This window comes from Phyllostomus discolor, chromosome 14, assembly GCF_004126475.2.
Source record: "Phyllostomus discolor isolate MPI-MPIP mPhyDis1 chromosome 14, mPhyDis1.pri.v3, whole genome shotgun sequence".
Classification (NCBI taxonomy): Eukaryota; Metazoa; Chordata; class Mammalia; order Chiroptera; family Phyllostomidae; genus Phyllostomus; species Phyllostomus discolor.
Window position 1 is genome coordinate 22,604,500 of NC_040916.2, and position 13,198 is coordinate 22,617,697.

Consider the following 13,198-nt stretch of genomic DNA (forward strand, 5'->3'; position numbering starts at 1 on the left):
CCTCCCCTGCCTGAGGTGAGGGAGGGACCACCCCTTTTTGCTGAGCTGCATCCCGCTGCCCGGGAACTGGTCCACTTTGCTAGACTCCAGTAATCCTTTCTCCTTGGTCATCGGGTCAACTTAAGTTCTAAAGTCCTCCAAATTATGTTTCATTGCATATAGAAACAAGTTCGTGCTGAAGATGAAGTGGCAAAGTACCAACCACCTAAAAAAAGGTGAATCGGCGAAAACCTTCCTGGTGAGGACTTCCGTTCTGAGTTGGGGATGGGGTGTGAAATCACCCGGGAACACCGTGTCTGTGGTGGTGCAAACGTGCTTGGGTGGGAATCCCACCCAATGAGGACACAGGGGACGGGACCAGCCACCTGGGCCACAGGCGAGGGGGGCGGAGGGCTGCGCACCGTGCCTGTTCTGCATCAGCCCGTCACCTCCACGTAGACCTGAGCTTCAGTTCGTGGCCCCCTGTTGGGCGCCCTTGACTTTCCTCAGTCACCAGTGCTTCCGACCCGCAGTCCCTGGGCCTGGGACGACGGGTGAAAGCTGGTCTTTCGTGTCATGTGAAAATGTAACCTGAGACATACACTGGTTTTGCGTGCTTGAGTGAGTGGAGTGTGAAGTCCTTAAAAAGGTTTTTTTTATGGTCCAGAGACAGAGCCCTGTCAAGGAGGGAGGGGTGTCCACTTCTGTCGGAGGTTCCGGCCCAGGAGTCCACCGGGACTGCCCTCCCCAGGGCTCCCCTCGCCCGGGTGGGCGCGAAGGGGACGCGGCACCGATTCCCAATGAAAGACACCGGTGTTCACGCTCCTGCCCTGCGGCTTCCTACCTGCACGTGCCAGAGAGGGGCGCGCTCGGCACGGGTCTCACCCAGTGGGAGACACTTCCAACTTCTAACTTAGACCGTGTGCGTCTTCGGAAAGAAAATGCTGAGTCAAATCTCAGACCTTTGGGAAGGGTTCGGATCACAGGTTTGGCAGGATGTAGGATATTACCTTAATGATGAACATGTTATTGGACAAATCTTTGTTTTAACGATAGCTTAAAATTTCAGTGATGCAATTATCCCTGGAGGATGAAGGTATAAAAAATTCTATTTCCCCCCAACACTCACAGAGATTGTATTTTTCCAGGCCTTGACTTACATCATTCAGAAGCTTTCTTCTCGAGGTGGCAACATGGCCTCGCCTGGCACTGTTATTCTGAATGATATTTCCCCCTAAATTTGCCAAAACACAATGTGTGAGGTTCATGCGTCCAGGACCGACAATTTCTTCCATGAGCTCACATATTTCACCTCGCACAGGAGTCTTTAGAAAAGTTCTAAAAGTGGCAACACTTTTTGTGCGATAATAATTATTAACGGGATTCTTCTGAGGCAGGCTGAAGTTAATCAGTTTTCCTGGCTCCCAGGATTTCTACTGCGACGTTTCGCACTTCTGTCGGACAGACGTTTCAAGTCGAGGACAGATTATTGCTCGCACCAAATAGCATCTGAAACCACAATGCTTTGAGAACTTCAGATTAATCTTTTTTTTTTTCAACTGAAGCTCCTTAAAAGATCAAGGTATGTATTTTTCACCTTACCTGGTTTGAGTGGCAAAGAACTCCTATTTGAATATGGGCCTTCTTTGGAAAAAAGAAAACAGGACGCATTTCGATGGTTTCATATACAGAATAAACTTTGTGTTTATTACAGTCGTGGACCAAAAATAAAGGCTTTTATGTACACAGGACGGACGGGCAGACGACAGGCGGCTGGACGCCGCGGGGTGGGGGGCAGGCTGCTGGGGAGGGGAGGAGGTGGATGGCGAGGGTTAGGATGGTCGTCCGGGGACGGCAGGAGGGGGCCGCCTGGGGAAAACAAAACAGACAAAATAACAGAACGAAAAACACGGAGGCAGAGGGAGAAAACGATGTCTGGATTATTCTAACACAAATCCAAATGCAAGCATGCAAAATTACCCCCATGAAAATCACATCCAAATCAAACCCAAAAAGCATGCAGACAAGGGGAGGGTGTGTGTGGGGGGGGGGGTGGGGGATGCCAGGTGGCGGTTAGCTGTTCCCGGGGCTGTTGGGAGTGCGCCAGGTATGAGCCATCCGAGCCAGCGGATGAGGGGTCCACGCAGCCGCATTCGGGAGGCCCAGGCACCAGAGACAAACACCTTTACCGCCTGAGGGTTTGTTTCCCAGCCCTGACATTGGGCCATTCGGTGATTTCCCAAGATTTCGATAAGTATTGTGAAGGTTCCAGAGGGGGAGAGGGAGTTGGTGTAGAAATAGGACAGGTGAGATTTTTTTCAAGGTGAGAGGGATATTAGAAGGTGTACAGAGATCATCCAATCAGCCATGTCATCACAACGCAGAAAACGTCAGGATTGCAGAAAGGGATGGGTACGCAAGAATCCGCCCCAGGTGACTATCCGGGTGTGCTGGCCTTCCCGGGCCCAGGGAGACGCCCTGGGTTGTGCAGGGTTTCCCTCTGTCTCAGAGCGGGTGCCCCCGCAGGTCTGACGGGCTCTGCCCTGGGGATGGGGCGAAGGAGCTCGGGTCTGAGGCTCTCTCTCGCTGCCCCTGGTCTGGCTGGCATGCCGTCACCCACGGGATGCCGGCTACGGTCCCTGCGTGTCGACAGCAGCCTCCCTGGACGTTTCGCTGCCGCAGCCCAGACCCAGTAACCTCCCCGGGGCCGAGCACAGCCCCCTGCGCCAGCTGAGAGTAGCTTCCCCGCCGGTTTCCAGCAGGGTCTGCGGGGGTCCCCCTTTCTGACCAATCGGGGCCAAAGTCCATGCCCGTGAGCCCCGGTCCGCGCCCTGCTCTCCGTGGGACGCCTTGGGGGCCCCTCGCCTGCGGGCCCGACAACATACTCACTTCGGTCTTACTCTGGTAACACGTCAGTGAGTAGAGCAATGAGGTCTACGAAAAAAACAAACACAGAAACAGACTTCTTTTTCACCTTTTCCGAGACGTTAAGGGAACCAAACTGACGGGCCTGTTCCTGCGCCGTATTAAAAAAAATAGAAAGAAACAAAACAAACAAACAAACAAATGACGTTACCTTTGACTAAGTCCACGAGCAATTTTTCTCTGGTCCGGGTTAAGCTGGCTACAGCAAGGAGCCCTCCCGTCCACAGAAATGATCAAGAGCTTGTTGTTGGGCCCTAACCTGTCAAGTGTGGGGGGGGGGGCGGGGGGGGGGGTCTGCAAGCCTTTAGCTGTTGAGGTGCAGGTAGTGGGTGTCCCTGGGGTTTTCCGGAAGAAAGTGTAATTAAACTCCAGTCAAGCTCCGTGAGATTTATCCCCTGCCCAGCAGACAGAAACTAGTTTGGAGGCTGGAAGGGGCAGTGGCAGCCTTTCATGGCCTCGGCGGGGCTGGGGACAAGCGTCAGGGCGCGCGCGGCGCAGCGCGTCCGTGGTGCTGGGGCGCCGTCCCGTCTGAGCCAGCTCGGGCTCCGGGTGCGGACACGGGGCCGGACGCCGCGTCTCGGAACGCCCGGCGCCCACGGTGAGAACGGTCGCTTCCGACCCGCCACGCCTCCCATCCCCGGACAACCAACCGGCTCGGCGGACGGACGGTGCAGCCCGGACGAGGCCTGCCGGTAGGGGCCCCGTTCGCAGAGCTCTCGATGCAGGCTCCGTCTTTGTTCTCCGGGAGCACGGTGAGGGCAAGGATGCGCGTAACGACCCAACGCTCTTCCCGTCTCCCACCGTCGGGGACGTGGAGAGCGGCCGCGCGAGGGGGACCGCTGTTGAGTCGGGAGCTCCGCGCTTCCTGCGGCAAACGCCCTCGCTGGGCCTAACGAGTGGGCTGCGCGTTCTTCCTCTTTCCCGGGGTTTTCCGGGAACACTTGCTTTTCAGTAACAAAACGTCCCGGTGCCTCGTGGCAGGTGTCGCATCCCCCACCTCCTCAGCTCTCTAGGGTCGGGCCCTTCTGAACCTAGGCCAAGGATGACTTCAAATCAGACATAAAACGTCCCCCACTCTCCTGTCTTTGGTGGTTCCCATTTGCCCCCTTCAAAAGTCTCGTTCTTCCCCCAAATTAATGACAGCAATGCCCAGGGTTTTCAATGTCCATGTCAGTCATTCTGGACCAATTGGATCCAAAGAGGTATAAATGTTTAGAAGTCTCACAACTTTACTGATAGGCATAGAAATGACCCGGACACAGACAAAAACAACGAGGAAGGGGGCGTCCTTCAAATGTCATCATTTATTTCAGGTTCAGAAATACAGCTTCACATTTTCACAATAGGTACATGTGACCTTCGAGAATGATACACGCTTCCGGACCTGGTTTCAAAAACTCCATCGACAGGGTCCGTCCACACATCGGCATTAAGAAACCTCAAAGTGCCAAGAAGACAGGGGAAAGCGTTCTGGCTCAACTTAGCCAGAGATCCAACAGAGAAGACGAGATTTTGCTTCTGTACACCTCTTTGTCATACAAAGGCAAAAGAAGGAGTGTGAATGAAAAAAGGGGAGTGAAAATAAACACAGACGAGCAAGGGAAACACAGGCCGTACACGTGAACTCACACGCACATCAAGTAATGGTGGACTTCTGGTTGGGGGGAGTACTTCTCGTCAAATTGGCAGCAGACAATGCAAGGGACAGACAGAGTCATTTCCATCATAATTTAAAAAACATTACACAGTGAGCGGAGTTGCAGGAATTCAAGGGTAAAAACTAAAGAAGTGAATGCCTCGAGCTGAGCAACCCAGCTCCGAGAGGCGGGAAGTCCCGCCAACAGCCCAGTGTGAACAGGTCTTAAGACGAACAAGAGCCTGGCCTTGGACTTCCCGTCTCCTGTTCTCACACACTCGCACATTCTGGCACAAACAGACACCAACAGAATAGCTTACACTTCATCGCTTCAACATTTTCTTCAAGGTCGTAATACAGAGCACCTCCTCATTTTAAACACGGCAACTAGCCAGCATGACTTAAGATGATCTAACACATTTGGGCTTTTAAGGAAGGACCGAGTGACGGAGTGAACCAATAATCGTTTCTCTGAAACCGGCCGGATGCGTTCACATTACCCCGAGCTCACAGCCATCCGTCCTCCTGGGGAAATGACACAGGAGTCACGGCTCCAGTCCCACGTGCTATCTTCTTCCACTGAGTTCCATACACAGAGACCTACTATGTAGAGTTCATTTTCAAGGTTAAGGACATTCCTGTCCATTCCAAGTGATTATACTGTTTTCCAAGTAAAACATGTTTGCCTGACAGAGAGGACCGATGACCCCCCTCCGAGGTGTTAACGAAACTCCTCCCCTGCGTTTTTAGCCCATTTACTCAGAAGGATCCACTTCATTTATCACATCACTGTAGCCCTCTACTTTATATTTCTTGAAGAATTACTGTAGAGAAAAGATGACTGTGTAGACCAACTTAGCTTTTTAAGACTCAGCTCAACAATCCAAGGATAATTAGAGATCCTCAGAGTACGTTTCTGGATCTCACACTTCTGATCTTTCCATATTAGATAGCAGTGCTGTGGATTTAGATACAAATGCCTGTGCATGTTATGTCATCATGTTGTCATGGTAACTCTTATCTCTGTGCGTCTCAGAATGAATACAATCCGAAGAGACTTTTGGGTACCTCAGGTACTCTGAGAATTGAACCACTATTACCATGCATTATAGCAGATTCTCCAAAGCTACCTCTTGGACTGGCACAGTTTAAAAAAGATACTTGCACCCACACATACACAGCACACGTATACATAAATATTTACATCCCTCCACATACGCGTATGCACGGCGCACACACAGTCACACTCATGCTTGTGGCATTTTAACAAGCACTTTTAGACCTACCTGCCCAAGGGGCACAGAATGTACGAACTTACAGAAACAAACGCACTGCATGTACACTGTTCCACATGGAGACACATGCATAGAAAACGTGTTTGTACACGGAAAACATCAACATGTACCACATACTGGTATTAGGTCCCACTTCATACTGGAGAATTATGGTTAACACGATACTAAAAAGTCATAAAATTAATCTACATGACTACTTTTTAACCCTAAATTCAGGAGGCTTATAGTTATATCACAGGAACTGGTCCTATTATGGCCAGTTTTGGGATAGATGGGTTTGTATCGGAACGCCTAGGCCATTCACTAATGAACAGACCCCACTGCTCTGCTGTGTTACAAGACACAGCTAGAGGCATGTTCAGGGGAGTCATTCGGGTGGATGACTTCTGGAAATGCAATAGAGCTGTTCTAAGTTAACACTATTTCAGTAATCTGTCCACAGTTGAGTACATGGTTATTCCAACGAATCAATAAGCATGCAAGATTTAGCATGTGGCGTTAACATAGATTTACCTATCAAATAGACAGCTTGTTTTTCCAAATCCTGAAATGCCGTATGTTTTATTTTGCTCCACGAGACACGACAGAGCTCCGTGTATTTTGCAGACCATACCGGGGATGGGAGGAAGCTACACGAGACGGGAAGCGGAACGGAAACACTCAAAAAGCTCACTAAGCTCCGCTCCTGCCTGAAGGCCTGATGGGAATGCTGTCCTTCCATCCCCGACTCCGTTCCCCCCCAATAGACACTGACGCCTCCCCTTAGCGGGGTGCAAGCCTGCTGGGGAGCGGGGTCAGGGCTCAGCTCAGCACAGCACATCGCACTTTGGGCAACTGAACACGCTCTCCGACACACCGGCTGAAATTCCGGGGTGCGGGAGGCTGGGTCCTGTCAGAGACAACGCAGGAGCGAACTAGGACAAAAAGGCGCCCGCAGGAGAGGCAGCGGGGACAGTGAGACCGTGGGGCCATAATCGGAGAGCAGGGGCCACAGGAGACCAATGCCACTGTTTAGGACTGCAGAAGATCCGGGGAAAGGGGCTTGGGAAAACGATCTCCAATTCTCTTTGACACGGTTTGTGCCGAACTAAGAGCTCACCCGTGGTTGTGCACAACATTTTCCTTGAACAGACGGACATTTCTGAAACGCAGCAAAGCCCAAACCACATGCCGCCCAAAGCCAAACCCGGGAGCATACGCTCCACGAGCTGCCTCTTTCTGGAGACTCAAAGGAAGAAGCAAAGGGAATCCTTCAGAGAAGGGGGTTTTATGAAAAGATCTCACTATAGATTATTTACTCCACGCTGGATGTTTACTTAACATATTTCAACTTAGCTGGGACACTATCTTTAAAATAGGGTATGTTTCTTGCCCCTTGGCGAAGTTAACTTTTTCTCAACAGAAAGAAAAATGAGAGATGAGATTTAGGATGGCGGTCTTCATACCATCCCCTGTAGCTTAAAAGCTAAAGTGCCCTTTTTAATGGATCTTGAACTCCCTGGTTTTTGCCTAAGTGGGCTAGCTGGAACCCTTTGGAATAAGTTCAGAACAACACCGTTCAGCCCGGGCGAGCTCTCTTTTTAATAATGGCTGAAAGTTTTTACTTCGTAGTTTATGGGTGTCTGCTCTGGGTATAAACTACACAGGAAATTAAAGTGAAGTTAACATACAAATCATGTTTGCTGCTTTCAAAGGGAGACGTTTCTGTCGGTGAAACCTGATTTACTTCTGTGGAGTATGAAACTGTGTCTCGGGAACCGGCTGGGAGCAGTTAGCAGACCGAACGCCAGTTGGCTTCTGGCAGTCTCCTGTGCGCTCGTCATCTGGTCCTGGGTCGCCCGAAACTCGGCCTCCGGGCTGAACTATTAACCCCCCAGGCTAAAGGGCTCTTGTAAATTTCGGAAATGTTAGAATCTGCCAATTCGCTTTGGATCTCCGAGTCTGAATGCCGTTCTCTGGAATGACCCGGATAAAGACATTGCAGTTGCATAACTATAAAAGTTGTGGACTCTGCTCTTGGACAAAATGACTTTTCTTTTCATTCCGGGTCCCTATGCTTTAAATAGGGTTACCCCATAGGAAGGCTCACAATTTATTAAGAAAGCCTGGAATGGACAGAAAGTTACTTTGAGCCTGTCTTAAAGGTAGGCTACATTTTTACATAAGAGAATGATGTGTTAGGAAAAGAGGAATATTTCTGCCCCCACCAACCAAATAAACTGGAGTTAGTATCAAAGCGTAGTCAGCCATGCCTGAAATTAGGATGACTCTGAAAAAATAAATATTTCCCCTGTCAGCCTTCACTGTAACCTGCGAGGAGGTGATTATATAAATGAGTGAGGAAATTACATTTTCCAGATACTTCTAGAGACGTGATGTTTTGCTTCTTCCCGAATTCTCAAATTAACTAGTCAAATCTGCTGGAGGGCTACAGAAGGAACCAACCCTGACGTGTTGTTGAACGAGCTTGTAGCACGAAACAAAACACACTGGCCTAGGAGAAGCCTCTAGAACAAGCAATGCATTCACTTTTCCTTTGCAAACTACCTTGCGCTTCTAGGAAAAGCTTTCTTCTTAAGAAACCCTGATTTAAAAAAAAAAAAAAACAACACAATTACTTCCTAGCAGTCTTATGAAATAAAGAGGAAGGGAAGGCTATACACAGGTCATTACGGAGTAGACAGAAACGTTGATAATAAACGACACCTTTTCTGTCAACCGAAACTGAATGTGGGAAAATAAGCACGTATGGCTTAGGTCTAAGCCCACCGTCCGAGATCTCTTAAGAATTCCATTCCATGGGCTCTCTGTAAGGTAAGCTGGGAAACTTGTCCAGCGCGGGTTCGAGTGTAATCCCAGGGCAGGCACGCGGTCCCCAGAGCGCGTGGGGCTGCCCCACGGACCTACCTGGGTGGGCACAACACAGAAAGCCTCTCGGACTCAGCAGTTCTCCAGAGTCGACCCCCAGAGGGCTGAGGTGCCAGGAGCAATGCAGGTAAGTGACGGGTGCGTTAGTACAACGGGCTACTTGCCTACGGGCGGCCACACAAGCGACTACTCGTGATGGACCGCGGCGGCTATCAAGTGCGTGGCTCTCGCACGGTTCGTTAGTAAGGAGCTGCCAGGCCAGACCCGTCCTCTAGTCTAACAGAGAGGACTCTAGCGGGCGGATTATAGTGGGTCGAGTTGGTGACGGGGGCGGTCTCCGGCTAGAAAGACAGAAAGAGAGAGGTCAAGAGGCAGGGGGAACATCGCGCAGGAGGCTGTCCCCAAGACACCGAGAAAGAGCCATCACCCTCATGCTGCATGCAGACAGGCCAGCAGGGTGGGTTGCCACCTGCAACAATTCCAACTAACACTGCTCTTTCATTCACCGTGCATTTCTAAAAACAAAAATTTGTACTTTTTTCACATGCAAATCTTTCTGAATACGGAAGTCCTGCCTCCTCAACACTAGCTGTTTGATCGGAGTGAATAAGTTGGTCACCTTCCTGCAGAAAGGCTATTGGCTGCTGTCACCACCTGAGACGTTTTGGCCACTCCCTGCTAGGAAAAATCCTCCCATAATCCCCTTTTCACTTATGATCCTGCCAAACACACCTGCTCTTTCACTAGCACAGTGCTCCTTTTCATTTAAAAAGGCCGTATTTGTTGAACGCACATCCTGCATCTTGAAACGGCATCGTTTCCCCCTTTGATGTGACAGATCTCGAAGCTAGAGGTCATGTCCATTTAACGTGTTTCGTACAGTGTTTAGCATAATGTTCCGTTTCGATGTCCTTTTGTTCACCCACTGGAACTGATCTTCCTCCTGCACGGCCCACCTCGGTGAAGTCCTTCCTGACCTCCCTCCCCCATCTTTGCACACGGCTTCCGTCGCATACACCCACACGACTCGGCATCACAGTGAGTTGTCATCGGGCGTGTGTTTCTCTCGCGCAGTGAGAAACGGGTTGCGTCTTACTCATCCCCACATTCCTGCAGTGTCTATCTTAGTGCTTCCGCTCAGCCACTGAATGTTTGACACCTGAGCAAGCGGAAGCTTCTCCTAGGGTAGGAAACAATGGGTAAGCATGTCCCATTGTGATATCCGTCGGTCTTTCCACGAAATAAAAGTATCTGTTAGTTGACGATGCTATAGAGAAACCACCAACCAAACAACCAAAAAGCTCCAGTGACGACGTACAGAAGAATTTAGACCCTTGAGAACTCTGCCTATAAAGTGTTTGCTCCGTTCTTTAGCAGATGCTGGAAATAAATACTAAACAGCAGGCTCCCTCTCCTCACAGAGTTTAATAGTCATGTAACACACAGAAATGCATTCTTAGCAACTAAGCAGTTACGGGAGGGGAGAGTAGGTGGTGGCAGGGGAATTGGCCAGAATTTGAACTTAAAGAAGGGAGACTGCGCTAGAAGATTCAATCATGGGTTAGACTCAGGGAGTTTTATTGGAAAAAAGTGGATCTTAAACGATAAGCCCAGTGACGAGCAGAATGCAGCGCGGCGTGGTGGACTGGAAGTTGCTCCGTGCACACGTGAGACGTCGGACAGAAGACTGTAGCCAGAGAGAGAAAGGAATGCAAACTGGGTTCTTTTCTGATCCTTCTGTTCTCGGCTCAAATGTCTTTCCTCAGCCCTTCCTGACCACCCCACCCCCCCAATCACTTCATGTTGTTTGGGTACTTCTTAGCACTTAACTGAGTTTCTAACTGTGCATTCACTTTCTAGATTAGTGCCTGGGTCTCCCCACTAGATTCCTGGAGAGCAGAGACCATGTAGTCTACACTTGTCACAGGTCCTTGGCATGGAGCGTGACGTGATCAGAAGGCAGTGAATAGATGGTTATGAAATAATGGGCAGACGAACGTAGGAGAAGGGCCTGACCAGCGAGGGTTGGCTGGGTTAGAGTAGAGGCCAGGTCAAGGTGAGCAGGTTCGATGAGCTCAGGAACGTGACACTTGGAGGCATCGGTCGGAGGCTTATATTGGAGGCGTCGTGTTTATGCAGAAACCATCCTGACTCAGAAGTCGAAAGATGTGGACCCCAGTTCCAACGGCCAGCTTGTAAAATTGTTAACACACTACACCCGCCCGAGCCTCAGTTTCCTCATACACGGCTCAGGAGGCCCAGACTAGGGAACCTATAACGTGCCTTCCAGTTAGGCATCGCCTTCACTACTTACTGTGCACCTACTATGTGCACTGCATTACGCTGCGTGGCTTTTAAGGACTCCGACTCTGTTCCTAGCGGAAGACAAGTGGGATACAACCGCCAGGCAAGGAGTTTTACTAGAGCCCCTCATCTTAAGTGGACAAAATAGGGCAAATTTTCATAATCCAAACTCTGAGACTAGGTTCTGGGGCCCTGAGGATACCATAAGGTGGTCGAAGCAGGGGAACATGGGATTTTAACAGCAGCCGATAAAACTTGAAAGTCGTTAAGAGAATGCAGATCCGTCATGAGGTTAAAGAAAGCAGAAATCAAGCGATGAGGACTGAAGGAAAAGGATTCAGTGCTGGCCATAGAGACGGGAAAGATTTCAATACTCTGATGGCCCCGTAACTTCTCCTCTTCGGTCCTCGGTCGCAGCCGAGGGGACCAGAGAAAAATGGCAGTAATGGGCCATCCAGGGAGGAAGTGCGGGCAGAGGACCAGGGGACACGGCGTGTGTCTGTTTGTCTGGGACACCACCCTGTCCCAGGACTTAGCGTGGTCTTTGGCTCATAGTCATTTTTTTCCCAAATAAATAAGAGAACTTATGAGCTTTACAAGGGAGTCCCTAGGGCCTTCCATCCAATACACACAGCATACTGGGGTGGTGGTTTAATGATTGAAAGAATGAAAGATAAAATTGCCATCACGTCCTCCCAAAATACTTAAGACATCTTGAAAGCATGCCCACTTACCGGTTAAAGGAACCCACCTATGTACTTGGTAATTAAAAAAATCCACAGAGCCCCTGACCCTGCTGGAAGAAATGAGCACCCTTTCCATTCGGAAACAGCCCCCAGAGATCTGCATGCACACCCCCACCAGAAAGCAGTTCCGGAGGCGCATGGGGTTGCTCGGCACGAGAACTCCCAAGTAACGCTCAGACGTGGGCCAGCTCCGACGCCAGAAAAAACGTTCAAGGTTTACTGTTAAGGTTCATTTCATTGGTCCAGTTCCGACCCATTCAAAGAGTTTCCAAAGGCATTCACCTCGTGAGACAGTTTGTTTTGGGCAGAGTGAAGTCGTTTGTTTTGTACCAAGTTTTCCTCGGCGGCTTTGTTTAGCAACGGGCTTCGTGAAGTAACCCCTCCCATTGAAAGGCGGCAGCTTGCCTCACTTAGTGTTTATTGAAACAGCGTTGTGTGTGGGCGGCGTGTGGTTACCATTTCTGCTTCCAAAGCAAAGGGAAAGATGGAATGCCTGAAGTCGCGCTGGTAGCTTCAGGGATGGACCGTTCACGGTGTTTTGGACGGGGGTGTCTTTTGCGAGAGAGTCAAACGCACACACGGGGTGGGCAGCAGGGAGGGGAAGAAAACCGGCTTCCCTGATAAGAGAGATGAATGTAGAAGGGCTGTCAGTGACTCTTGAGATGCTCTCCTGAGAGTGGAAGGACTGAGAGAGATGTCATCCGCTCGCATTGCGTGAGCCGGTTCTGAGGATTCCCGATGTGAGGCCGGCCTTGGCATGAGTTGGCGGAGGGCTCGGTGGGGCAAGTCACTGGGGCACTTGGGCACCCGGGGTGAGGCGGGAGCCGCCTTCGCTGAAATGGCTGGGTCCTTCTGCCCTGCCCCCACCCCTCCCTGGACGGGATGTGGGGGTTCTGTGTGGGGGTTATCTCAGTGGGAAGCGCATGAGCCAGACTGGGCCTGCAGAGCTCAGGGTCCTCCCCTTCCTACGCTGAAGCCCACCCACCTCTCCGGACTGCAGTCCAGGACTCTGTCTATGGAGCAAGCGGTTACCCTGGCCCGTTCCGATCAGCGGAACTCCAACTGGCCCGTGCGTCTGAGTTCCCTTGGACAGGGGATGCGCGAGAACCCGGGGCTCTGGGCCCCACACGGAGCTCTAACGGGGTGAGACACTCCCAGCGTGTTTCCGGAGGACGCTGGTGCGGCTGGTCCTGGGACCAGGCTCGGAAAACCGCTCTTCCTAGGCACGGCACCTAACTTTGACCTGACTTTATTTTGACAATTCAATTCACTGGCCAGGTAACTAGCAGCGATGGGAGGAAGTGCTGGGGGCGGGGAAACAAACGTAAGAAGGATGAAAGAATACTTTGATATCTTCGGGAATGAGACTGGGGCAGAGGTCAGATGAGTTGTAGGTGTGTTCTGCAACGATGAGGCCCCACAGCATGGAAGCGTGGGCTGCTTGC

At 50.7% G+C, this 13,198-nt stretch overlaps 1 protein-coding gene across 4 annotated transcripts in view; it reads right to left on the bottom strand.

The window, feature by feature from the left end:
• Nucleotides 1-4,189: 4,189 nt before the first annotated feature.
• The window catches only part of DNM3 (dynamin 3), a 369,351-nt gene continuing 360,342 nt past the window's right edge, over nucleotides 4,190-13,198 (bottom strand). For all 4 annotated transcript variants that reach the window (XM_028530855.2, XM_028530853.2, XM_028530854.2 and 1 more), the window contains one exon: nucleotides 4,190-9,044. In XM_028530855.2, coding sequence (XP_028386656.1) covers nucleotides 8,975-9,044 — 70 coding nt within the window. In that variant the 3' untranslated portion in view covers nucleotides 4,190-8,974. The remainder of the gene's footprint in view (nucleotides 9,045-13,198) is intronic.